The 25,052-nt window shown below is 39.4% G+C and overlaps 1 protein-coding gene across 1 annotated transcript; it reads left to right on the top strand.

Moving 5' to 3' along the window:
* Positions 1–4,239: 4,239 nt before the first annotated feature.
* On the top strand, positions 4,240–22,444 carry LRRC8B (leucine rich repeat containing 8 VRAC subunit B). The gene is made up of 5 exons (XM_054637935.2): positions 4,240–4,374; positions 16,263–16,317; positions 17,143–17,242; positions 17,915–20,073; positions 21,034–22,444. The coding sequence occupies exons 4-5, from the start codon at positions 17,941–17,943 to the stop codon at positions 21,304–21,306; spliced, it is 2,406 nt and encodes an 801-aa protein (XP_054493910.1). The 5' UTR covers positions 4,240–4,374; positions 16,263–16,317; positions 17,143–17,242; positions 17,915–17,940; the 3' UTR covers positions 21,307–22,444.
* The last annotated feature ends 2,608 nt before the right edge of the window (positions 22,445–25,052 follow it).

Raw genomic sequence — 25,052 nt, 5'->3', positions numbered from 1 at the left:
AAACTTGAAGGGAGTGACCTTCTTGGGCTGTCCCAGTTGAAATCAGGGCTGCATGTCTGAGGCCTAACAAGTACAGGAACAGTGATGACATTAAATAACATAGTAAATTTCACTAACAGGGAATTTTGTTTTAGAATTACATCTGTATTTTCTACTCCTTCTAACTTCAGCTTACTCATCTTCTTCCTATGTTTTGAAGTCCACTAAAAGCCTTCATTCAGCAGAGTATGTGAACAGAATCTTTGTTCAGTAAAATGCTTAATTATGTTTTTCAGTGGTGTTCTTACAAATGAGTTAAGAGCATGTGTCGTACTTCACTGGGACCAGTTCCTGTCCTTGTGAAGGGCAAGAATTAAGCACAATCTTACTCATGTATCTCTGCAGTTTTTCTCCCCTTCCTTCTAACACATCATCAGCTGAGGACAATATTCCAACCCATTAATGACTTGAAGGCAAGACAGCTGTATCTGAATATAGTAGCTTCCATCAACCCCCTGTAAAATGTCATACTCTGGGCATTGCAAGCAGTTTGGAATAGATGGCCAGGTAGGAAGTGTGGCATTTAATTAAAATTCACTGTAGCACCATCTTAGTTTTCATAGAATCACAAGAGATGCAGGCAATTCTTAACTGTCCTTTTAAAGTTTTTTTTCTTTGCATGGCCCTATAAAGAAATAAATACCTGATGATTTGGGTAAAAGGTATTTTTAAATATTGTTCTAATTTCATCTGGCATAAAGCTGTCAGGGTTTTGGAGGGAATATGAAATATCAGACCCTGAGACTCCCAGTTTTCACGTTATCTATGGCTTTGAGATACTCCTGTCTTGAGAAGAAAGTATATTGATATTTCTGTCCAGTTGATAGTCGATGAAATTTTTATGATTATCCTATTCATCTGATGAATTATTTTGAGCTTTGCTAGTTTCGCACTGTCCCGCGCAGTCCGGGAGGAGCAGGGCTCTTGTCGGAGCGAGAGGCAGAGGAAGGCGCGCAGGTCCCCCCGGGCAGGCAGAGCTGTGGCTGCCCACAGGTCCGGCAGAGGGAAGCGTTGTTCTGAAATACCCGCCCTGCAGGAGAGCCTTTGTTGGTCACTGCGAGCCACGTTAGTGCACCAGGAATCAATGATCTGGAGCGCATGGAACATGTGATTTATAAATTGTCAGTAGAGGACAAAGAAGCTTTAGCAAATGCCAGAAGGAGCAAGTGAGATAATAATCAGGATGTGCCAGGAAATTAAATTAAATTATATCTATAACTATGAAGCTTACATGTATTTTTATTCTCTTAAGGAGAATAAATGGTAGTATGGAGTTTTAGGAGTTAAAGAGTTGTGGTCCGATAATTCATGCTTCAGCTAAACATGCAGCTGTAGTCTTTCATATGGAAAGACAAGATTCTGAGAATCAGATAGGCAGAAACTCACTTGGTGATCACAAGGCAAGTTGTCACAGGGTGCCTTATTTACAGAGAAGGCTCAGCTTCAGATACTGCTGCCAGCATGATCACTGATCAAGATGCTGCTGCTGCTGCAACCCCAAGCACTGCTGGAGGGTTAAAAGACAATCTCTGTAATATTAAAAAGAATTTTCAATAGAAGATATTTAAAAGTGAAATTTTTACTGTATTGCCTTTTAAAATATACAGCACTTTCCTATATAGCTTTCCCTTTCTTATTATATGGAATTTCCCAAAATTGTACAAGTGAAGGGGTTGAGGCAGATGCTCTGGATACCCAATACTCACACTGAGCACATTTTAAAATGTTATTTTTTTAATATATATATCCAAAGTTGTGTTTGTGACATTTAAATAGCAGTTAAAAAAGATCAGGGGATGGCAGGATGTGTGAAAGGAAGCTCAACTTTCACAGTATTATCAAGCTGTTGTTTTTCAGTATCTTATATATGGCTGTCAAAAACAAATAGAATGGGTGTTGGAACTTGAAGAACATTTTCCAGATAATGTTGCTTGAAAAAGACTGGAAGAAATTCATCCTGAAATAAGTGTCTCTAAGCTAACTTCAAAGATGAGCTTGATTGGCTGGGTGTACAGTGAGTAGCTGCATGGATAAAACAGGGCTGGTTTTGAGTAAGATGTTAACAAAATATTTCCTTTGCTCAGAGATTGGTGTGGTGTGACTGACGGGCTGAGTCCTCCCCTTGTGCTTCCCTATGAACTACTCAGTATCAGAGTAAAGAACTAAATCTAGATAATTGTGCTGCAATCTTCTGCTCAAGCAATGATGAACCTTATGAACGTTAACTTCCTTGTTCTGACTTAATACTTTGATTCTTAGTGCAAATAGTCCTTGGTTTTATAATTTAATTAAACATGAATTTGTCTTCCTAGTATATTGCTGACAAAAAGAAAATATGCCAGATCCTTGAGAAAGACTTTTCATTTTTGTGTTAGTAGAAAGCAAGATTATAAAACAAGATGTACTTTTATTTATTTTGCTCGCGCATGGGGGAAATAGTCCCTGTAAAATGGATTAAATAATTCCTCAGGGAAACCCTAATAGAGCAGAAAATTTGTCTCGCTGATACAGCCAGCTAAGGAGGAGGCAGATCATAAGACAAAAGGGAATTGGTCTCCTGGGAAGAGACTGGCCTGCTCTCTGCTGTTTACCAAACCTCACCAAGGACTCTTGGAGCGGTAATTGCAGACAATGCCACGATGTTGACATCTTTGTGGTGACAGGAGCTGTTTCTCTGAGGTTAGATTACTATCAGCATACATAGCCTAAGTAGAAACTGTCAGCCTAAAACAAATACATTCCCTGCTAGGCTACCAATGGGACTGCAAACTAGAAAAATGAACGGTCTTTTTTTTCAACACACCTCTGCATTGGTATTTCTACAAGTTTGGATTAAAAAGCGAGGCTCCCTTTTGTTTTAATTAGTTTCACTTTTGGCTCCATTGCAATGCTTGTGCTTCCTCAAAAGTATGATGTCTCTTTTAAATTGAAACTAACACTACTAGCTAAATGTGTACTGAATACATATTTGAAAACTGTGAATACAATTTGGAAATTGTTGGCTTTTGTAAAATTTAGTGTCTTTGCTATTTAAGATGAAGGTGGTTTTGTACAGCTGCAGGGAAAAGGATTTTTGTGCTTCACGGAGGAAAAGCATTTTGAAAATAGTCCCTTTTCCCTCGAAATTGATGACTGGACAGAGAATAAACATTACCATAACAGAGCCAGTGTAAGGAGTGTAATTATACTGTAAATGGAGTTTAGACTAAGTCCTTGCAAAGGCGTTACTAATAATGAAAATATGTCAGGACAATTACTTGAATAGAGTGAGCTGTTTGCATGAGTAAGAGGAGGGAGACAGAGCCCATTTGTCCCAGTTTTTGTAGAAATCTAGGTAGGAATCAAAATTTTCCTTCAGACTTTCATGCCTTTGCCCAGCAGAACTGGCCTCTTCAGACATCCGGAGAAGGGAGCTTCACTGCCTATTGGAGGAGGTGCAGGAAAGTGAAATGAATTATGACTTTTAGAAAACGTTGGGTTTATTTGTGAACTTTATAATATCGGTATCAGAGTTTTAGTGGAACTAAGAGCCATAGAAGAGTCTGGCCGCACAGATTTTTGACTGTTCCTGTCAGAAAGGGCTGCCGGCGCTGGGTGTCCCTGGCCCCGGAAGGAGACCCCCGGTGCAAGCAGGACATTCGCAGCGGCGGTGCCGCGGCTGGGCCAGGAGCTCATCCCGAACGCACCCGCGCCGTACCGCTCCCCAGCATCCCCGGTACCGCTCCCCAGCATCCCCGGTACCGCTCCCCAGCATCCCCGGCATCCCCGGGCCCGCTCCTTCCGCCCGCCCCCAGCGGGGGTCGGGGCCGCTCCGGAATCCGCACCCCAGCCCAGCCGAAGCCTGCGGTGGGATTAAATTGTATTTCGCGAGTGTCACCGCGTCTATTTTTATTTGCTAACGGCCGGCGACAATGGCTTTCTCACTTCCTCCACCTCTTCCAACGGCTCGGGTTATTTAAACGCCGGCACGCAGAGGAGGGGCTGCTGCCTGCGGGCCGGCACGGCCGCAGTGCCGCACCGAGGGGCTCCAAGGCGGCCGGGAGCTCCCCGCTCCGCCGGCAGGGGCGGTCAGGCGGCTCCGCAGGTGAGCGGCGGGGCCGGGCCAGGGCCGAGCGCGATGCTTTTGTCCGCCGCAGCTCCCCCGCCCCGGCCCGTCAGCGGCGCCGCCGGCTGCGCCCCATTGGCTGCGCGGGCGGTAACGTGACAGCGGCGGGGCCCGCCCCAGACGCGCCGGTTGGAGCCGGTGCCTCGCGCTGCGCCGCCGGCTGCCGCGCGGACGGAGCGCGCGGACCCAGCGCCGCTGCGCGGGCGGGCCGGAGGCGGCGGCGGCGGCAGGTAAGGGAGGGGCGGCTGCCGCTGACAGGTGCGCCGCGGGCCCGGCCTGCGAGGAGGCACGGGCGGAAGGAGGGGGAGCGGCGCGGAGCGGGGCTTTCTGAGGGCAGCTCTCGCAGTCCCCGCTTTTCCCGGGGTTGCCCCTCCGCCAGCTGACCGGGAGGGCGCTGCCATCCCGCGGGGTGCCCGGCGCCGCTCGTCGGATCACCCGTGAGTCTGCGCGGCGGCCGCCCCGTCCCTCGGCGGCACCCGGTGCGGGGCCGCTCACCTGCCGTGGCCCCGCGGGCCGGCCGAAGCAGAGAGGGACCGGGCTCGGGGAGCCGAGCGGGTCTGTGGCCGCCCCGGGGGCCGCGGGCGGAGCCGGGCGAAAACCGCTCTGTGGTTTGCGTAACCGATATCTGCGTGTCCTCGAGTGACCCGGGCGCTACAGGTCGCCTGGGGCCGCTCTCCTCCGCCCCGGGCTCGCCCGGCCGGGCGGCAGCTGCCACCCTTCGGCCCCTGCGGCACCTGCCCTCGGGCAAGGGGCAGGCGGGAGCCAAGTCCCAGCCTCCCCGCAAGGGAGAAAAGTGTTAACTCAGTGTTGAGGCCTGACAGTTCTGCGTGTCGAACAAGAACCGTCCTATTTGTCGTTGCCTTCGTTTCTCCTGCCTGGCCAATTTTCTCCTGCCAGCGTTTCTCATCCCAGCTAGTCAGGGATCTTGTAGCAGCCCCTTGCGTGGCAGCCTCGCTTTGCGCCCTGGCTGAGCTGTGCAAGTGGCGCCAGGCTGACTTTGTGCCCGTTTTCTCAGGGAAACTGGGGCAGCTTCCTGGCTTTGGGTCAGAATTTGGCCGTAGTGAATGCTGCAGTTGACTAGTTATGTAGGAATGGTTAAAGCAGACTTCCCTAAAACTTAATTTTATATTAAGTATGTAATTAATTATGCTGATAAGGTAAACTGTGTTTGACTTGGCCCCTTGTGTGGTCATTTAAAACTATACCTGTGAGGTAGTCATTGAACAAGCTAGGTTTATTATGGTTTAAAGTATTCGTGCTGTCAGCTTCTGCTGACACTCTCAGCTTTCTTTGTCTGATGAAAGGGTAAGGTGAGACATCAATTGTTTCAGGTGTCTTGGAATTTTTTCTTAAGTACCTTCCTAGCAGGGAGGGCAGCAGATTAGGCCTTACTGATCTGTCTTGTTTAACTTAAAGAGAGTGATGAAGGAAAGCCCATGAAGCTTCAGTAGTGAAATCTTACAGTACTTGTAGAGTTTATTAAGTATTGTCCATCTGTATCGTACATGCTTTCTTCAGAATCCATGTAGCTCAGATGACAGTGTGAGGGATAGAAGAGGTAACTTTCCCTCAATATCTGTGGCCCTGAGCAGTGCAAAGGACATGAAATGAAAAGAGAGTGGAAATGAGAATGATTATGGCAGAGAACCAGTAGTTGATATATGATATAGGGGGATTTTTAAGACTTTTCTTGAGTGTTTGAAGCATTCTGTTGTAGCCAGATAACAAATGTTTATTGGAGAGTTTTACACTAACATATATTTTTGCATTCACATAATACAATTGACTTCTAATTTCAGTAGGATTCATGTAACTTTTAGAAATTGTGCAATATTAACTTGCTAGTTCCCTTACACTTTTGAGAGAAGGGAGTTACTGGTCTGGCTTGTATTTGTTTCCTCTTTCGGGAAAACATGGTTTTTATGGGGAGAAAATTGCCTTTTGTTTATTGCAAGTTACCAATACAGCTGTTGTTTGAAATTAATGAAATAATGTAGAATAATTTTTAGAAAGGGACCAATAGTGCTAAAGAAACATCCATCTGTATTCCAGCATTGCAAAATGAACCTTGTAGACAATATGAGCAGTATGTTACTGTCAAAGAAATATTTTTCTAAGGGGGATTGAGGGGGAAATCTTGTCTGTCTTTAGCTGCTGCTGTGCCTGCTCTGCCTGATGTGCTACAGGTAGCAAAAGAGGCTGTGGCACCAGTAACACTACTTCAGCTAACTGCCTACTGCTAAAGCCATAAAGCTTTACTCAGCTAGGATTAGAAATGGATGTTTCATGTGACTAAGGGGATAAGGTGTGGTCTTTATGGGTCTCTGTGCTGCCTATCTAAATGTTTCACGCTGCTCTCTGTATTCTTAGCACTAACCTGTGGGCTGTATTTATCCTTAGGCATCCTTATAACAGCTGTTCAGCTGTTGTCTTGTAAATAGTGTTATTCTGCCAGTTGCTTTTGCAGTTATTCTTTTTAAAGATAAGTTAGCAGTCTGTGCTGTGGTCGTGAAGCTATTTGGTTCAGATATCATGGGTCGCCATGTAGAAGGTTGAGAGATGTAAAGTGGAATTAATATTCTAAAGTTTACATATGATGTCTTTAATGTTTAAGTGATATAGGTTATATAATTCCAGTTAGAGTTTTACCAGACTTGGTGAGTAGGCTTCAGTTTATTGTACTTCTGCTTGGGTTTGGGGATTATTTGCCCCAAGAGTTGTTAGTCTGCTACAAATGAGTTCTGGATTTAATTTTTAGCTTGTTGAAATCAAATTGTAATTCACTATTGAGCTAAAGGGTCATAATACTTAATAGTTTCCCCAGCTATTTGATTTAAATTTACCCATATGAAAAGGCTGTGCTTTGTAGTGGTGCAGTACCTTGGAAGGAAGGCAGATGATGCAGCTCTCAGTAAAGCTGTTACAAATGCAGAGTTCAAGGGACAGTGCTGACACAGACTTCTGATGTACACCCACAAGGATTCTAGGGTCTTTCAACAATCAGAAGGGAACTGTGGAGAACTTGTAATTGACTTGTTCAATTTAATTCTCACTGGTGTTGCTGTGTTTCAAAATAACATATTTGCACACACTGAAATAAAAGACTGCATTTCCATTGTAAGGGCTCAGCCTCCAAGTACGTTTGGATGCTGTAAGCTGGAATGCAACTTCTTATTCTGAAATTGAGAATTTAGTTGACTCTGAGAAACTAAAAGGATTGAAATGCTGGTAAGGGGTCCAGTGATACCAATAAGAATATGGTAGTAACATAATCTGGTTGCTACTAATTGTGAGTAGAATTTAGATATTGTTACAAACACTTTGTTTCTTTGTGAGATAGTAGTTTGAATTGTGATTTTGGTTAGCAAAGTTTCAGTTTTGTGACGCAACAGCTACAAAACCACGGTCATGTAGTTTGCTCAGGCTTAATTAAAGTGACATTGATTTTTAGAGCTCTTATTTCAGTTGCAGAAAATTTAACCCCTTATTTCCCAGACATTATTGCCTTGGCTTTCTGGGGAAAATACCAGTATTCTGTGACTAGTTCAGGTTGTGAAATGTTTATTTAGCTACTTTCTGGTAGCTAAAAAAAATTATCTGCATCCAAATATGAGGATCTGCTGCGCTGAAATTTAATGGTAGCACATTGTGATTTTAATGCTGAATTATTAGTCCTTTGAACTAATTTCTCTTCCTGAATGAAAGCAAAATCTTAGTGTGCATTTGTTGTGTAACCCAAAATATTTGAGGAAGAGAGGGAATTTGAAAATTTTTAACTAAAAACTGTTTGTGTCTAGCCTGTGTTTAAATTATTCACAAGATAAACTTTAATTTCCAACCTATGCCAATGCAAGTGTGAAACAGATTGTTGCTTTTCCAGTGCCTTTGCCAAGTAAACACATTTTTTTAAACATTAACATTGTTTAAATGCTAACTTCGCAGTGACACTGACTACAAAGTTGGGAAAATTATTGCTTAATTGAAGTGAGATGGGATATGTCAATACTCAAGTTCTTTACCAAAGAGGAGTTAAAAGCAGTGTCTGCTTTGCTTCAAATTATTATTTCGTTTAATACAAATATGGAGCTAGAGGTTTTTTACTTTAAAGTTCTTAATTGATTCAGGTGATGATAAAACCTTGACTCTTGTTTTTGTAGTTCTTAAACTTGGCTTCCTACCAAAGTGTGTTTCTGATTAATACTGCTATCTGAAAAACCTTACCAGCTGTTGGGTCTCTTCAGACAGCCTGCTCAAAAAAGGAAATTTTGCACAGTTGGAGACTTGCACAGCATACTTGGGTTTGATGGAAGTACAACGCGTGAACACAGGTCCTGAACTAGCTTTGTGTTTGTTCAGGAAACAAAGCAGGATTACTGTGGATTTACTGTAGAATTCAAGTCTGATCACTTGTTTGTGGTTCTGAAACTTATCATTGTTCTGGGAGATGTTTCTGATAGGTACAATGGGCTTTCAGCTCTCCTGATCCCATGCACATGTGCAGCTCTGAACTGTACAGTTATGTTTAGGCATGCAATTTGTACAGACACTACCACATAGGGTGTGCTGTGGGAAATCTGTCTTTCAGTCCACTCATTTTATTAAAAGAAGAGAAGATGTAGCTGGTTGCTTTGTCCAATTAGTATATACATAATACAGAGTAATATGAATAGGAGGATACTTAAGAGGCTGAGGGGGTTGTGCAGCCACATTGCTCACTGCTGGAAGATTGGTAAAGCCTGCTTCAATTTCCATTTCAAGCAGGCTTGTATTAGACTGCAGTCCCAAGTTTTTCTTTTTCTTACTTTGGGGCGGGGATATTCTTTAAAAAGATAATAAGATGGGTTTCAGGAGAGCTGGCATACAGAAAGAATGTCTGAGTTTCCATCAGATATCAATTGGAAATTTATCTGTTCTCATTATTCTATTTTAGCTGTTTAGACCAAACATCTAGAATAGAGTGTTTCAGTGTGTCAGGCTCGCATTCATGAGTAACTGTCTTTCCAGTTAAACAAGATGAAAACCTGCTGCTTCTAAAAGGAGATATGAGCCACTACTGAAAATCCAAATCAGCTTTCTGATGTCAGAACTAATAGAGTGAAATGTGTTTCTGTATTGCTGCCCTGATAATTATATTTTCCTAGATGCAATTAAGTTCTTGTCTGTGGAAGTAATAATATTCCCTTCTAGAAAGTTCTCTTAATCTTATACAGCATCAGGAAAAATTAAAACTAAAAGACTAATTTTTGACTATTCTTAAATCTTGTGGCTATATTTGTACCTGGTAATAATTATCTTGCAGAGACAGAATACATTTGGTATCTATATTTGTGACCTCGGTTGCTGTTTCCATTCTCAACATCTGCTATCCTGAGAGAATGCTGCTTGGTCTTAGCAGTCTATAAGTGTTGAAAAAACTTTGGTATCCTTTTTTCAGCCAAATGTTGAAATTCTAAGTTATTGTACTAGATAACTGTTTATATTTTAGAAACATCAGAATTATTCTAGGTAGAATGAGGACTACAAATACAAATTAATATTTCTGAGATCAGACAAAGGTGATAACTGTTTGACCACTATTAGGAAAGGGAATAGCATGTATTTCCAGCTCTCAGAACCAAACAGAAGCTTAGTACAATCCAAAACAGCTAAATAGCTAGTAAGAAATTATTAGTGTATAATATTCCTCATTTAAATAATTTTCTGAGAATAGCAGAAATGTTACCATAATTTTGCAGTTGAGACGTTTGAGTTGGAAAGAAATGAAATTACTTGCATGAAGCAATTCAGCTGTCAGAAGTAAATTATTAACTAGGTTAGGTATGGGTATTGTATTGGAAAGCAATGTTTGAGCTAGGAAATTCATATAGAATGGAGGTTCTGAATAACAATAACCACTGGATTTCAGTGTTCTGCTCTCTGCAGAAGTGGTGTGAAAAATGTTGGCACCTTCCATCATTGTCTAAATGCAGAGTGGTTGAATTCCTTATTCCTTTATTTAGAAGAAGCAAATGAGAATATGAACCTGCTTTAGTGAATACCTGAGTACACCTGGTATTACATTGCCATGTAACAAATGATGTTGATAGCCTAGTTATAGCAACATGTTATCTTGTGGATGACAAAATTGACTCAAATGCTTTCCTGACTTGTTAAGCAGGATTTGTAGTCAGTGTACTTTATTCTGCTGTGACAGCAGCACTCTTGATGGTGCTTGAGAAATTAATTCAGAGCTGGTTCAGGTTTGTGGATATATTCCTAAGTTCTTCCTTCTGAGAATATTCTCTTATTTCAGACTGGTTTCCAGTAAGGTTACTGAAGTTGTCTTGGCTATTTCAAATGTCTTTGGCCATTAATGATTTTATTGAGAAGGACGCTGAAAATGGAAAGAGGGTGTATGTGCAATTCCTTGCCTTTTCCCAAGGAAAGAGGGTCTCTTGTTATGTAATTCTAACTGTATTATGCTGCTGGGTCCTTTGTATTGTTACTGGTCTTGAAGACTGAGGATAATAAGCTATACTATAAATAAAGAATCTGCTTGTAGAAAAATCTACTAGTATTTAAGTTGTGAATATTCTCTAGTGTTCTCTCTGCTTTGCTTTCTGATGTCCTGAGCATGGCAGCACAATGAATTGACATCATATCTCTGACTTACAGAAAGTGATGGGATAAAAATTAATTTTCTATTGTAATACTTATCTTGGTATGCAAAATAAAATAGATACCATTGATGCCCATTCAGAATGCTGGAGGGATGCTGCTGATACCATTGTCTTATGGTTATGTAGTCATATTTGCCAGCATGAGAAAGACCCAAAAACATGGTTACAAGAATAAAAAGGTACAATAAGCTAGCTTGAAAGTCTTATTTCATGCAGTTGGAAGGTGTCTGATTCTGTGTTAGCTGTGTTAGTACTGGGATGAAGGGCTTGATGTACTGTTGTGTAAGATGGCTTCTGGGAGAGCTACCAAAGGTGCAGTTAAAAGACCTAGGCTGGGACTAATGAGGTTGCTTTTGGTGTCATCATGTTTGTTTAGGAAAGAACAGGTGAAGCACCAAGGAGACTTTTAATGTTTAATGTTCCAAACTTGCTCCAGGATTTCTTTGGAACTTGGAAGTAAAGACTGTAGTATCTTTACAACTGAGTTACTGACTTTAAAACCTAACTGGGAGATGGGGGAAGGACAAAGGAGGCCTGTTCTTCTAGATATCACTTGAGAGTGTGATCTGTGCCAATTTCCTGGTATCTTCCTTGACACATTTGGGCTGGAATGCTTGACAGCATGGCATGCCTGGAGAGAGCTGTCTCCTGTGGTTTAAATTAGCATTAGCTGAGCACTTATGGACTATGTGCTTCTGGCCTAAGAAGGCAGATACATTTCCAATACAATTCTCTCCCCTTCTTTCCATCCCCACTATATTCTCATTCTTCTTTCCCTTATGCTAGAAAGCCCCTTCCTTTAGTCTGATTTCTTAAGTCACCATTCCTTTGAGCATTCTTAGTCTTGCAGTTCTGATTCTGGTTTTGTTGCCTTTTTCTGAGATGATAAAGCTCTTTAGACATCCAGATTAGATTTGTATGGGGATGGTGCCCCTTGTTGCTGCAAATATTTTCTTGGGTATTAGTGAAGGACAGCCTTTGCTGCTCTGAGAGCTACATCATTGCTACCACATTTATCCAATAATTTCCTTTTCAAAGTGGAGTATGTGCAATATACAGCTGCTTGGAGAAATGTAAATTAATGAAGCAAAAAAGAGTGCTAGAGTTTCCAATGAACACAAATTATATAAGTTATTAATTAAATATTGGGATGTAACTAGGTAAGTATCTATTGTATGATCAATATAAAGCACTCTTCTGAACAGATGCTTGCATTGATATTTATTGTAGTCAGTATTTTAGAGTCTGATATGTCTCAAGTTTTAAGTTATAACCTTAATTTGTATATTTTAAAAATGCATTTCTGAGTTTAAAAATAGTACTGAGACAGTAAAGCTGTAAAAAACATTGCTCACTAGAAATGCTCAGATTTGGAGTCCAGATTCTGCTTGGTTCATTAGGGATCTCAGAAAGCACCATGGCTACAAATGGAGTTATAGGCTCTGGACAAGCAGACAGCTTGTTCTCAAAGAGACTGGTAATGTTGATGCAATTACATGAAAGCAAAGCTGGTCCACCTTTCATTTTACTGTGTTTTTTTACCATTAGAAGTCTTATCTGTCTAACTCTGTAACACACTTTTTCTGAATCTTAGGTTTGTACCTACTTACCAATTTTTCTACGTTTTATTTTGTAGGGTTTTTGTGTAAACTGATTGTCTCACCTATCTCTGGTTCTAAACTTGGGTTTAAACTGAATCTTTTTCTCACTTTCTAGGAGCATAGGTTGTGACTTATTTCAGATAGAACACAATCTTTAATTTGAGGAGAGGGCTGGAGAAACTGCTTTTACTAGTAAAAATATTTATATCTGAATGTGAATTTGTGTTTGAAATTGCTCTATGGGCTAGACTTGAATGAAATAAAAAGCACACTTAACATAACTTTTAAATGTAAATCTTATAATGCAGCTTCATTATGGAGTTTAATCTTCAAAATAGTGGACTTGTTTTTACCCTCCCATCTTCTTGTGAGAATTAAGCTCCAGTACCTTCATGCACTTGGGCAGAGCTAACTGATGTGGTCCATGATCTGTGAAAGCCCACAGGTTTGTCATTTTAGGCAACTGGAATGTTTGAATGTGGTCCTTCTCCCTAGTGAGGGTTTGAACAGTGACAGATTTTACAACCAAAGTTTGTAAAATCTTAACAAGGAAGCTGAGATATACTTGCCATGTTCTACTCTTGGTTTTTTCAGCTTCATGAAGGTATGATAGTAGTACAGTGAGGTAGTAGTTGCTTGATCTTAAGATTTTTGTATCAACTTATGGGCTGTGCAATGAACTTTGAAGCTGTAGCAGAGAAGGGCAAATCTTGTAAAGTAAAAATGTTAGTGTGGCCTAACTCACTAAATTTTAAACCATGTTTACAATTCTTTTCCTGAGAAATTACTTGGCTATAAAGTTTCATGTAAGCCTTCCCCAGAGAGCAAAGACTGATTTTTAAGCAGTGTAAAATTTTGCTGTTAGTGTTTTTCACCTTATGTTCAGCTGTCTTGAGAGCAGGAGTGTTTAAGAAAGGCAAGGGCCTCTAGCCAGTCCAGGTACACATGGTTGAGACTGTCTGTAGCTTAATTTCTGAGTATTTGGAAGGACTTTAGGTCTTTGATTATTTAAGAGGTTGATATGACAAACTTGGAATAATGTTAATGTAGTGCTGAAGATCCAGTGCTTGAGGAACATACTGTTTATTGTAGAGTGTGGGAATGTCTTTGAATTTGTTTTAAATACAAAAGGATAATCACTTATACATGTTTAATTGTCACCTGTGATCCTCTTCAGAGGGAGCTGAAAGAAGCTTTCTCTAATCTTGTTTGTGTTGTTCAGCATTCAGTGGAATACAGATTCAAAACCACAATCCCTATCAAAAAGGTCCTGCAACTGAATCTGTGTAGGCACAGAGGTGACCAAAGTACAGATTCTGAAAGAATCACAGCTTAAAAAAGGCAGAGGCAGTCATGTAAATGCTTCTGCTAAGAGTAAATATGGCAGCATCATTCTTTATGGAGTCACTTGCACCAGAACTCTTGCAGTACCTCGCCATTTGCTGTTTACAGAATACTCGAGAAAGGGAGCAGTAACATGCCAATAAAAGGAGAAGGTTTTGCCAGGAAAGATCTGGTGTGGGTGATGAGTGTGTGTATGGGTAAAGTTCGTTTATTTTTGTTCTTTTGGGAATTTTCATGAGGGTTTATTTGCAAGGCTCAGGCTGTGCATATGAAACCATAAACAGGTGCTGGGAATCTCATAGGGGAGTCTCAAAACTGCCTGTGAAGCAAAACCGATGATGTGTTTAGTTCATTGTCGAACTTAATTTTCCATCCAAAACTTGAGAAGAAAAAGTGATCTATTTAAACTAGCTAGAAGCTAAGTTGGTTCTGTAGTTCAAGAATGATTTTTGATAGAAAATTGATTAAACAGATACATTACTTAGTATGTCAGCATCTCCCTATCTAGGCTGAGAAGCAGCTACAAGAGTCTAAAGAGACTGCCTGAAAACTTGGTGGCTGTGTTTCTTTGAGAGGGAGGGGAAAAAAAGCAAGACAGAGGGGCCATGGGAGTACCTGTCAAGTAGTTGCATAAAGCTTTAGTTGTATAAATCTATTTTGATTAAATTAGTATGTCAGAAACACCAGTTGAATACCCTTTAGGGAGGACAGGCAAGGTAATTGCCTTGCTGCAAAGACATCACTGACTAAATGTGCCTAAAATTCTGTGAGCAGTGACCAAATGACAGAGTAATGCAATACTAAGTACCCTTTTGGCAGCTGGGGGTGGTGGTGGGTGTCTGATGCTTACAGATAATATTTTTCAAAACGAGAGCCTTTTATTCACATTCTGGATATGTTTCTGTTGTTCTGATTTAATAAGTCTTGAAGTAACTAAAAATTACCTCAATATTAGTGATCTTTATTACTTTATTTTTCTGGTCTGTGTCTCTGTTTTGGTCTGGAGTAACTCTCCTGAAGTCATCATTTTGCCTGGGGCTAAGCTTCATTCTCTCTTCTTGTAAGAAAGATTGCCAATTGAGTTAGGCCATCTTTGAAAAGCTTTTATGGCTTTGATATGGGTTGAAAGCTGCTGGAGATGAGGTTTATCAAATCCATTACAGTTCAGCATTATTCCATTTGATTAGCCACTCTTGGCATACAGATAGGATTTGAAAGAAAAATGTCTTCAGCAAAATTATCATCAATAATTCACATGTTTATGTTACAATTGTATATACTGTGTAATCTCTGCAAGGCAGAGAGGTGGCAAAGCACTTTATAAAAACAAACCTTACGAAGTTACCTGGCTCAGCCTTAGATTGAGTTCTCAGTCTGTACAAAAACAAAGCACTTTTTTTTTTTAGCATTATGTCATTGGTTGAAAAAGGTGTATTGAGTGATGCATACTCTTAAGTGTAGCAATATGATTTTCACAGAATTTTTCTCTGTTTTGTAAGTTTTAGGGAAAATGCTTTATCAAAGAGTGTTAACTGTTTTACTGTACTCTGATTTTTGTCCTTTGTATTGAGCAGGTATGCCTTATTCCCCAAGAATACTCCAGTAAGCATTTAGTTATATGAATCATCTTAAAACATTAGTATCTCTGCAAGTCCCTGATGAGGTTTACATGTTTGTCAGGAAAAGAATTGCTGCCATCCTCATGCTCATTAGACCTTTCACACTGTTAAACTCTCAGCCAATTTAGTGAAAATTTTGACTTTTCAAGTGATTTTCTTTTTTAAAAGTTTGCTACTTTTACCTTTTGATCTTACTTTGTTGCATCATTCAATATATTAATCTCTTAGTGTGTTCTTTACAACTTTAACAGAGGTCCCAAGTCTTCCATTTTTATAACAAATTTCAAGAAAGAAGAATTGACTGGTTTAAGTTTTAGGCTGGAAGGGAAAAATGTTTTTGATTTTCTTCTGTTTACATTCAAATCAAGCATGTTTGGCTTGAGTCAAGATGTGATCCAGGTATTCTTTGCAGAATGAAAGCCTTAGTTTGAATGGGTTTAGTATGTCTTTATGCTTTTATACCAACAAATTTATATTCAAACCACAAGAATTATGTCAAAAGAAATAATTTTAAAGGCATTTGAGATGTGCTTTTGGAAGTTGAAGTGGAGTGATTAAAGAAATTGCTATTTTTCAGCTGTGTAGCATCTCAGCTGCAGAACTTGTAACTTTACGTAAATGGAAAAAATGTTGAGCTTAAATGGCTTTTAGTGCTTAGAAAGGGGACAATGAGAGAAGCCATCACTTTATTTCTACTTTAGGAAAAGCAACTTTCAGATAGTGAACACGTAGATAATTTGAAGGGAGTGGCATCTTGTAGATCCTTAGATCTTTTACTCATAGATGCTGGCTCTTTGAAATGCTGTTGTGGAAGCAGTAATGAGCTGCTGTTCTAATACTCACAGTTTTTGGAGTCCAAACATTTCAGTCTTATGACAGTTTATTTTCCTTATAGGAGTGTACTGTAACCATCCAGTCCTTCTTCAGCTGCTTTCCCTTGGGTGGGCCTGGTAAGTTTTTGTATTCTATTATAAATAGCTTTGTCATTGCAAGAAGGGTTAATTTATTTTCAGTCATTTTTTCCACTTGAATGTGGAGTAAGAATCAGGTTCAGCTATTGTTTGACATTTTATAACAGTTTGTCAGCTCTGTTTAAAATTGAAATGTACAGTACCAATATATTATAAACAAGAGCCAATGTGTGCTAGGTGGCCAAGAAGGCCAATGGCATCCTGGTCTGTATCAAAAACAGTGTAGCCAGGGGGACCAGGGCCCTTCCCTGTGCTCAGCACTGGAGAGGTCCCACCTCGAGTGCTGTGTCCAGTTCTGGGGCCCTGACTACAAGAAAGGGATTCAGGGGCTGGAGTGAGCCCAGAGAAGGTCAGTGGAGCTGGTGAAGGGTCTGGAGCACAGGTTCTTCTGTGAGGAGCAGCTGGGGGAGCTCATCCAGGAGAAAAGGGGAAATTTATCAGTCAGGGGAACTTCCCAGTCTCTACAGCTGCCTGAAAGGAGAGTGTAGCCAGGTGGGGGTCAGTTTCCTGAGTAACAGGTTCATAGTTATTTGGGGGAAAAAAATAAATTCCTTGTTGAAATAGGGCTTAGCTGTAGACAGTTCTCCTGGGTGTTTGGGGAGTTTTCTGGCGATGTGACTGCAAAACTTTGACTTTGCATGCTGCGTGATCACATACATACATCCTGTTCCGTTTCATGTAGCTGTAGCAATGCAGAGCTTAATGGAGGCATAATGAGGCAGCAGTTGTAATGAAAGCTGAAATGTTTGCTCTTTATTTACATTAAGCCATTAAATAAGTATATTCAATGTTTTCTTCATCCAGAATGAAGACAAATGTAAAGATGGCATGTCCAAGGAATTTTAAAAGGTGTAGACCTCCTGACTGAGCAGTGCTGTGTTTTTTATTCTCTTTAATTGGTAAAGTAAGTATGAGTCAAACCTATGCTTCTGGGAGTTAAATGTGTCATTTTTATATATAGATAACAATATTGAACAATAATACATTGTGACACCTTAATTTTAATTCTGCCAATACGCTTAATTCTCTTGATAGGAAGAGATGAGGAATTATGTATAAGAATATGTAATACACAAGGGCTTTTTGGAATTTGTGTATTTTTAATTGGGTAGAATTATTTAATCTGGTAGAAAATTCTAAATTACAAGAGCCATCATGTGAATGTACCACTCTGATTTTGGAATTCTTCATAAATAAAAAATCACTTATGTAAGTTTATAATGGTAGTGATGGACTGCTAATAGTACATCAGCCACTTCTTTGACTTATACCTGTTTGTGGCTTCTACTGCAGCAGTACCCGAATGGTTGGTTTTAATATACCTTCTCTCAGGCTAGTTTCACTCTTTAAGTTTTTGCACTCCCACGTACTTTTCCTTAAAATAAATCGATGAGATGATGGATGGGGTTGGGTCCCAGAAGTTCTTGGATCCTTTTGCTATGCTCTGGAGTCCAAGTCACACGTTACACATATTTAGAACTGTGATAACAATAATAGATTTCAAGTATTTAATGGTGAGATTTTTTTAAAACAATTCTCTAAGAATGTCTTTTTCTTCTCTTTTTTCTTCTACCAGCTGCTGTTCTCTCACAGGTGAAAGTCATGATCACGCTAACAGAACTCAAATGCTTAGCAGATGCCCAGTCATCCTACCACATACTAAAGCCATGGTGGGATGTCTTCTGGTATTACCTCACCATGATAATGCTGCTAGTTGCTGTGCTTGCTGGGGCTCTCCAGCTTACTCAAACCAGAGTATTGTGTTGTCTTCCTTGCAAGCTAGAATTTGACAATCATTGTGCTGTGCCTTGGGATTTAGTTAAAGCCAACCTTAACATGTCAGCTAGCCCGACAGCACCGATAATCATCCCGCTTAAAATCCAGAATTATCTCCATCGGCAGCAGTATTCCTACATCGATGCAGTATGTTATGAGCGACAGCTTCACTGGTTTGCCAAATTTTTTCCATACCTAGTGCTTTTGCATACCTTCATTTTTGCAGCTTGCAGTAATTTCTGGCTTTACTATCCCAGTACAAGTTCCAGGCTTGAGCACTTTGTAGCCGTTCTTCAGAAGTGTTTCGACTCTCCCTGGACAACGCGTGCCCTCTCAGAAACAGTTGCTGAGCAGTCTGCCAGGAAGTTGCCAACAGCCAAATCAAAAACAGCGATTTCATCACCTCAGTGTTCAGGAGACATAGGGGCCAGCAGACAGTCCCTGCCATATTCACAACATGGCTTGGAAACAACTGGAAGAGAAAATTCCAGTGTTCTTGACAAAAAAGAAGGGGAACAAGCTAAAGCTATATTTGAAAAAGTGAAGAAATTCAGAGTACACGCTGAAGAAAAGGATGTTGTATACACAGTGTATATGAAACAGATTATAGTGAAAGTCTTTGTAGTTGTCATAATAGTAACTTATGTCCCCTACTATTTATCATTTATTACACTTGAAATTGATTGTGTGGTTAATGTTCAAGCCTTTACAGGCTACAAAAGGTACCAGTGTGTTTATTCGCTGGCAGAAATTTTTAAAGTTTTGGCTTCATTTTATGTTGTTTTGGTGATCTTCTATGGATTAACTTGTACTTACAGTTTGTGGTGGATGTTAAGAAGTTCACTTAAGCAATACTCTTTTGAGAAGTTGAGAGAGAAAAGTAATTACACTGATATACCTGATGTGAAGAATGACTTTGCATTTATTCTTCACTTGGCAGATCAGTATGATCCTCTTTATTCCCAACGATTCTCAATATTCCTGTCTGATTTGAGTGAAAATGAGCTCAAACAGATAAATCTTAACAATGAATGGTCAGTGGAAAAACTGAAAAATAAACTAGTAAGAAACTCCCAAGACAAGACTGAACTTCACCTTTTCATGTTAAATGGTCTTCCAGACAGTGTCTTTGAACTGACAGAAATAGAAGTTCTAAGCCTGGAACTGATTCCTGAAGCCAAACTTCCTTCAGCTGTGACCCAACTTGTCAATCTCAAAGAACTCAATGTTTATCATTCGTCACTAACAATGGATTATCCAGCAGTCAACTTCTTAGAAGAAAATCTGAAAACCTTGCGTTTGAAGTCTAGTGAGGTGGGAAGAATTCCATTTTGGGTCTTTCATCTAAAAAACCTACAAGAATTGTGTTTAACAGGATATTTCATGCTAGATCATCACAACTCCATATACAATGATGGCTTTCAGGGGCTAAAAAATCTGAGATCAATTCACTTAAAAAACAACCTTTCCCGTATACCTCAAGTGATCACAGATCTTCTGCCTTCTTTACAACACTTGTCTATCAACAATGAGGGAAATAAACTGATAGTGCTAAATAACCTGAAGAAGCTGGTAAACCTGAGAACCTTGGAACTAATCTGCTGTGATTTAGAGCGCATTCCCCATTCCATTTTTACCCTAAACAATTTGCATGAAATTGACTTAAAAGAAAATAATCTCAGAACAGTGGAAGAAATAATTAGTTTCCAACATCTTAAGAATCTTTCTTGCTTAAAATTGTGGCACAACAGTATTTCCTATGTCCCAGTGCAGATTGGTGCATTATCAAACCTGGAACAGTTGTATCTAAATTATAATAATATTAAGAATGTTCCATTGCAGCTATTTCTTTGCAGAAAGTTACACTATTTGGATCTTAGCTATAATAAGCTAACCTCCATCCCTGAAGAAATCGGTTATCTGACCAACCTGCAGTACTTGGCTTTGACAAAAAACCATGTAAGTAGAACTTTGAATTACTATTCAAAAACAAAAATAGACTTAAGCTGCTATTTCTTCTAGAACAACCTCTAGCTTTTGTGGTGTTCATGATTAAAGTAAATCCAGAAAAAAGGGGTGGTGCTTGTTTAATTACTAAAGCTTTGGTATCAGCAAAGCTCACATAATACTGAATAAGTACTATCCTGGTTTGTAGCTGCTTAAGGGCTTTGATCCAGAGATGGTATAGGTTAACATGGCTGCAGAAATAGATCTTCCCTTGCCCTGCAGTTGTCAATCCTATGTAGTATTTTAGTGGAAGTGAACAGTGTTTAATGTTTACCTTAAAACATCAAGCTGAATGCTAAAGTGAATGAACAGCTGGTTGATGAACATCTCAGGTGTATGACTGGGAAGAGGGAAATAATTGTGGTTGGTAACCTCACAATGAGTGCTAAATTGTCTGACTTGTTAGTGTGGAGCTCAGGCATGTGACTTCCTCTGAGGTTTGTAATTGTTTTAATTGGTGAGGCTGGTTTTGGATGTTACGTGTCAGTAGAGTGGGCCAGGAGGACTGCACTGCACAGATAACTGCTTGCACAGGTTTCACAACACAGGCTGCTAATGTCTCTCCACAGTCTGTGCTTGTTCTTCATTAAGTGATTCTTAGAATAGTAGGTTCTTCCTCTGCCCTGCCACCTCACACGTCTGCGTGCATACATGGATGTGCTCCCCCTTCCAGGCTTGCTTGTGCCAGGAGCTAAGCAGCTTTGTAAGAAAACAGGGATAATAAAACCATTATAGTGCTCTCAAGCACTTGATCACATAATGATAGAGGAATTACAGTCTTCCTTTTCCTTTCATAAACTAAGAGGGTTTTTTACCCTAAAATAAAAAGGGGAAATGTCAAAACACACAGCTGCACATAGGCTAACACCTTCTAATGTACTTTACTTTTGTTCTTTTCTTTCCTTTTTCTAGATTGAAATGCTGCCTGATGGATTATTTCAGTGCAAAAAGCTGCAGTTTCTTCTTCTGGGAAATAATAGTCTGATGAATTTGTCCCCTTTTGTGGGTCAGCTACTGAATCTTGTTCAGTTAGAGCTCACTGGAAACTATCTTGAATCACTTCCCGCTGAACTGGAAGAATGTCAGCTCTTAAAGCGAAATAATCTAATTGTAGAAGAAAGGTTGTTAAAAACACTTCCACCTCGTGTAAGAGAGCGTTTGCAGGCATGCTCAGATAAGTCCTAAGTTTAAAATGAAACTCTGCATTGTTGCATTCTACAAGTCTTGCTTACTATCTCTCTAAAGATCTGTATATGTAGAGAGGAGTGAAGGAGAGAGAGCAATTCACAAACCAGTCTTAAACTTTGATGCATTGAACTAAGTTGATTGTATTGGAAAAGAAAAATTTATTCAGATTTAAACAAAAGATGCAGCCTTTTACAGGTAAATATGTTTGAATTTTGGAACATGAATTGTTGGTTAGGTTCTACTGATTGAAATAATTCAGCTAGATGTTTATGGTAGTATTGAAAAAGAAGAGATGATTGCCTGGCTATAGTGAGAGTGTATATACTTTTTTCCTATGAGAATTTTTTCTGTTGATAGCAATGATTTAAAATAGTTCTATTCCTGCCATATGAGGTCTAAGAACTGTCTTGAATTAGTTTCTAAATATGAACTCTTCTCTAACTTAGGATGTATTAAATTAAGAGTTTAAACTATTTGAGCAATTTAATTGCATGGGGTATACGGAAAGTAATTTTTCAACATAACTTAATTTTTAAAAGCTTTTGACAAGTACTAAGCATTAATTCTATAATTGTGGAAGATGCCATTTGAATCTTGCTATTAAATACCTAGAACTGGTTTCAGCATTTTGTCTTAAAAATAGTAAATACAAAATTAAATGTTGCCTAGAAATTGGGAGGAATCGGAAGAATCTGAAGTAACTGTTGTGCGCATGTCCTAGAGAACCCATCTTACGTTACTGATCTGCAGAAACAATGATGGCAAACAGAATAGTTGCAAAGTTGTCTTCTGTATGTTGTGAGCATCCCAGGTGTTAGTGTAGTGTATGTTGCTGATTAATATTTTTATAACTTCTCATTACTGACTGCCTCAGTGCAGCTTCTCCACACCCAGTTATTGGGGAGAGGATGAAGGAGGTTTGAGGTTTGTATTAGATAGGGACAGAAAGACAAAGATAAAACAAACTAAATAATCACACAACTTAGAAGCATTTGGGAGGAAAAGACAGGAAGCATTATAAGCTTTGCCTCTTCTAGGGATGTAATAATTTCATAAATCAGAGTGGTGGGAAAAACTCTTATGCCATCCGTAATACTTGCAAAAATGGATGGAAATAAAATGTTTCCTGACTTCATTCTTCTGCTGTGCGCTGTTTTATTATATTTGAAGTCTTAATTCACATTATGTTTATCATGTTCACCAGAAACATAAGTTATTGCCCTGGGGAAAGAAGAGGTTAGCATTCTTTCCAAAAACACATTTTAAAACTTTAACATAATACAGTTTTCAAAAACTAATCTCAATTATGGGTTAAGCAGATGAATTAAACTGCCTGTAATGACTTTGTGTTCAAGAAGTGTGCTAACAAGCTGCATTCCAATTTGTAATAACAAATCATCACAGATAAAACTAGTTTTAGTACTAGACTACTTTTAGTCATCTCTTGCTCCCATTCCACTGCCAGATTTTTGGAGTGTAATGCTATTTTGAATGAAAATGCCCAAACAACTCTGACCAGCATGAAAGCAGATGTCTTTGAAGGAGCAGTGCAAGAGTTGCATGTTTATCCACTGTGCTGATGGCATTCCAAAGACCTTTGTAGTTGGAGCACTTTTCTTCTCAGGGAACCAAAGTGTGGTAAAACGAATTGCTTTCTATGTAGCTCTAGAAATGTTTAGTTTAAACTGGTTAGCTGTGTTTATGTGCAGACCAGTGCTGCTTGAACAGTGTTTCATAATGTCCATATGTAACTCCTCCAAACTCTGTTAACTCATTTTGAGTTGTATAACAGTCCCATAGGAATTGGCATGGTTCATCAGCAGAGCTAGTTGTGGTACATGTGATTAAGCCACAATGCATTGACTTACACCCCTGTGGCAAGACTTGTGTTAATAATTGCAATAGGCCTGTCTGGACTTCATAGCTTAACATTAAAGAACACACTATGCCAGAATTTGACACTTAAGACTTGCAGTCTAATAATTTTTATCAGATTAAATGTGAATTTTCTTTAAAGCTTTTTTTCTAAATTAGAAAGCTGTGTTGAAAAAGTTAAATCAGCAAGTAATTGACTTGCCAATAGCTTCAACTTTTTAGGAATGCATCAGTCCTTTTCCATAATTAACCAAACTGATGAAGGTGAAAAATTATCTTAAATGTGCATTCTACACTAATTTTGTCAGGAGTGAATTAACAGAAATAACTTGGAGAAAGGTACTTAATTTCTAAAAAGGTAGAGGATTTGAGACCCACATGTATAATTAATAATAATATTGTTTTATAGGCTAAATGGGTTACATTTTTTGCAGACTTTAATTTGTTCACTCTGCACCCCCTCAGGAGGGTTGGATTATTTTAGCTGCATGTTTGGGTGTTTAAAAAACACCCAGACAAAAGCTGGAACATGTAAAGGCTATGATATCTAGCCTTGTTTTCAAACCACAGTGCCTTTACTATCCCTTTTGTACCATGAAACCTAATCCAAGTGCTTAGAATTGAGGATGGAAACAAATGTAACTCTGAATTCCTTGAATTCACTTCAGCCATTACCTTAATATTCACTATTTCTTCAAAACAAGGGAATTTTCAGGGAATCAATTTATGAATCCACTGTCAGACTTTGTACAATAATATTGTTGGCATGTAGTCTTTGTATAAATAATCATTTCCAATCAAAAAAGGCTTTTCAACTTGTTTGTGTTATATTGTGTTAAAGAACTTTGTATTGTGACCTTCCGTATCATGAACGTTTTGTTTCAAGATTAAATTTTTGTTTGCATTACAATTCTATGAACTCTTCTTTCTTTTTCGTCAGATGTTGCATTTAATGCAAAGCTCAGAAGTTTGCTTCCAGCTCTCTGTATCTATGTGGCACCAGGCCTATCTTCTACAGGATAGTGTGAAGGTAATGAACAGCAGCGTGAAATGTTCTTAAAATATGGGAAAAAGCTCAGACTTGCAAGTAGTGTTACATATTCAAGTGAAAGTAAAGTATTTTTATTTTTCAAAATGAGAACCCTCCTAGTAAATTTTATGGAACTGTGGCCCTTTTTTCTTGGGCATGAAATGAAATAACTAATAAAAAATGATGCAACTTACCTGTTTCAAGGAGGTAGTGTTAGTAAAATAAAGCAGATTTTAAAAACAGATTGTGCTTTTATGAAAAGTTTTTTCATACTCCTACAGATTTGTGTATTGTGGTCATTTATGCTAACAGGATACAGCAATGTTTCAGGAATTCCTGTGTCTGAAGAAGTCTCCATCCTGGCATTACATGAAGAGTTTCTCCCAGTGCTCCATTGCTAGGACATGTAGGTGATGCAGGGGGCAGTAGAAACCCACTCTGGGGTTGGCTGGCGTCTGAAGGGTTCAGGCATTATCTCAGTCCAGTGTGCTTATTAAAGGACCATTTAAAGGACCAAAGGACATCTTTGTCTTTTGCTTCTTTATGTTGCTCCATTTATGTGAATATCCATTCCCTCTTAGTTCAGCTTCTAATAACCTATAATCCGTTGTTGTTGTTGTTATTTTGTACAAATGTGCACTCTGCTTCATAGGAGCCAGCTAAAAGACTTTGAAGTGGTATGGATGTGCAAGTCATATGCATTTAACACTTGGAGAACATGTGGAGAAGAGAGGATGGAAATGAGTCCACCTTCAGAGAGAGGGGAGAGGAATAATTCCTCCAAGTAACAGGAGAGATTGGAGAGATGGTTATTGCTGCTTAGCCCAGGAGGCTCTGG

The sequence above is a fragment of the Agelaius phoeniceus genome, chromosome 8, assembly GCF_051311805.1.
Source record: "Agelaius phoeniceus isolate bAgePho1 chromosome 8, bAgePho1.hap1, whole genome shotgun sequence".
Taxonomy (NCBI): Eukaryota; Metazoa; Chordata; class Aves; order Passeriformes; family Icteridae; genus Agelaius; species Agelaius phoeniceus.
Note: the sequence above shows the minus strand (reverse complement) of the source record. Positions and strands in the feature narration are given on the sequence as shown.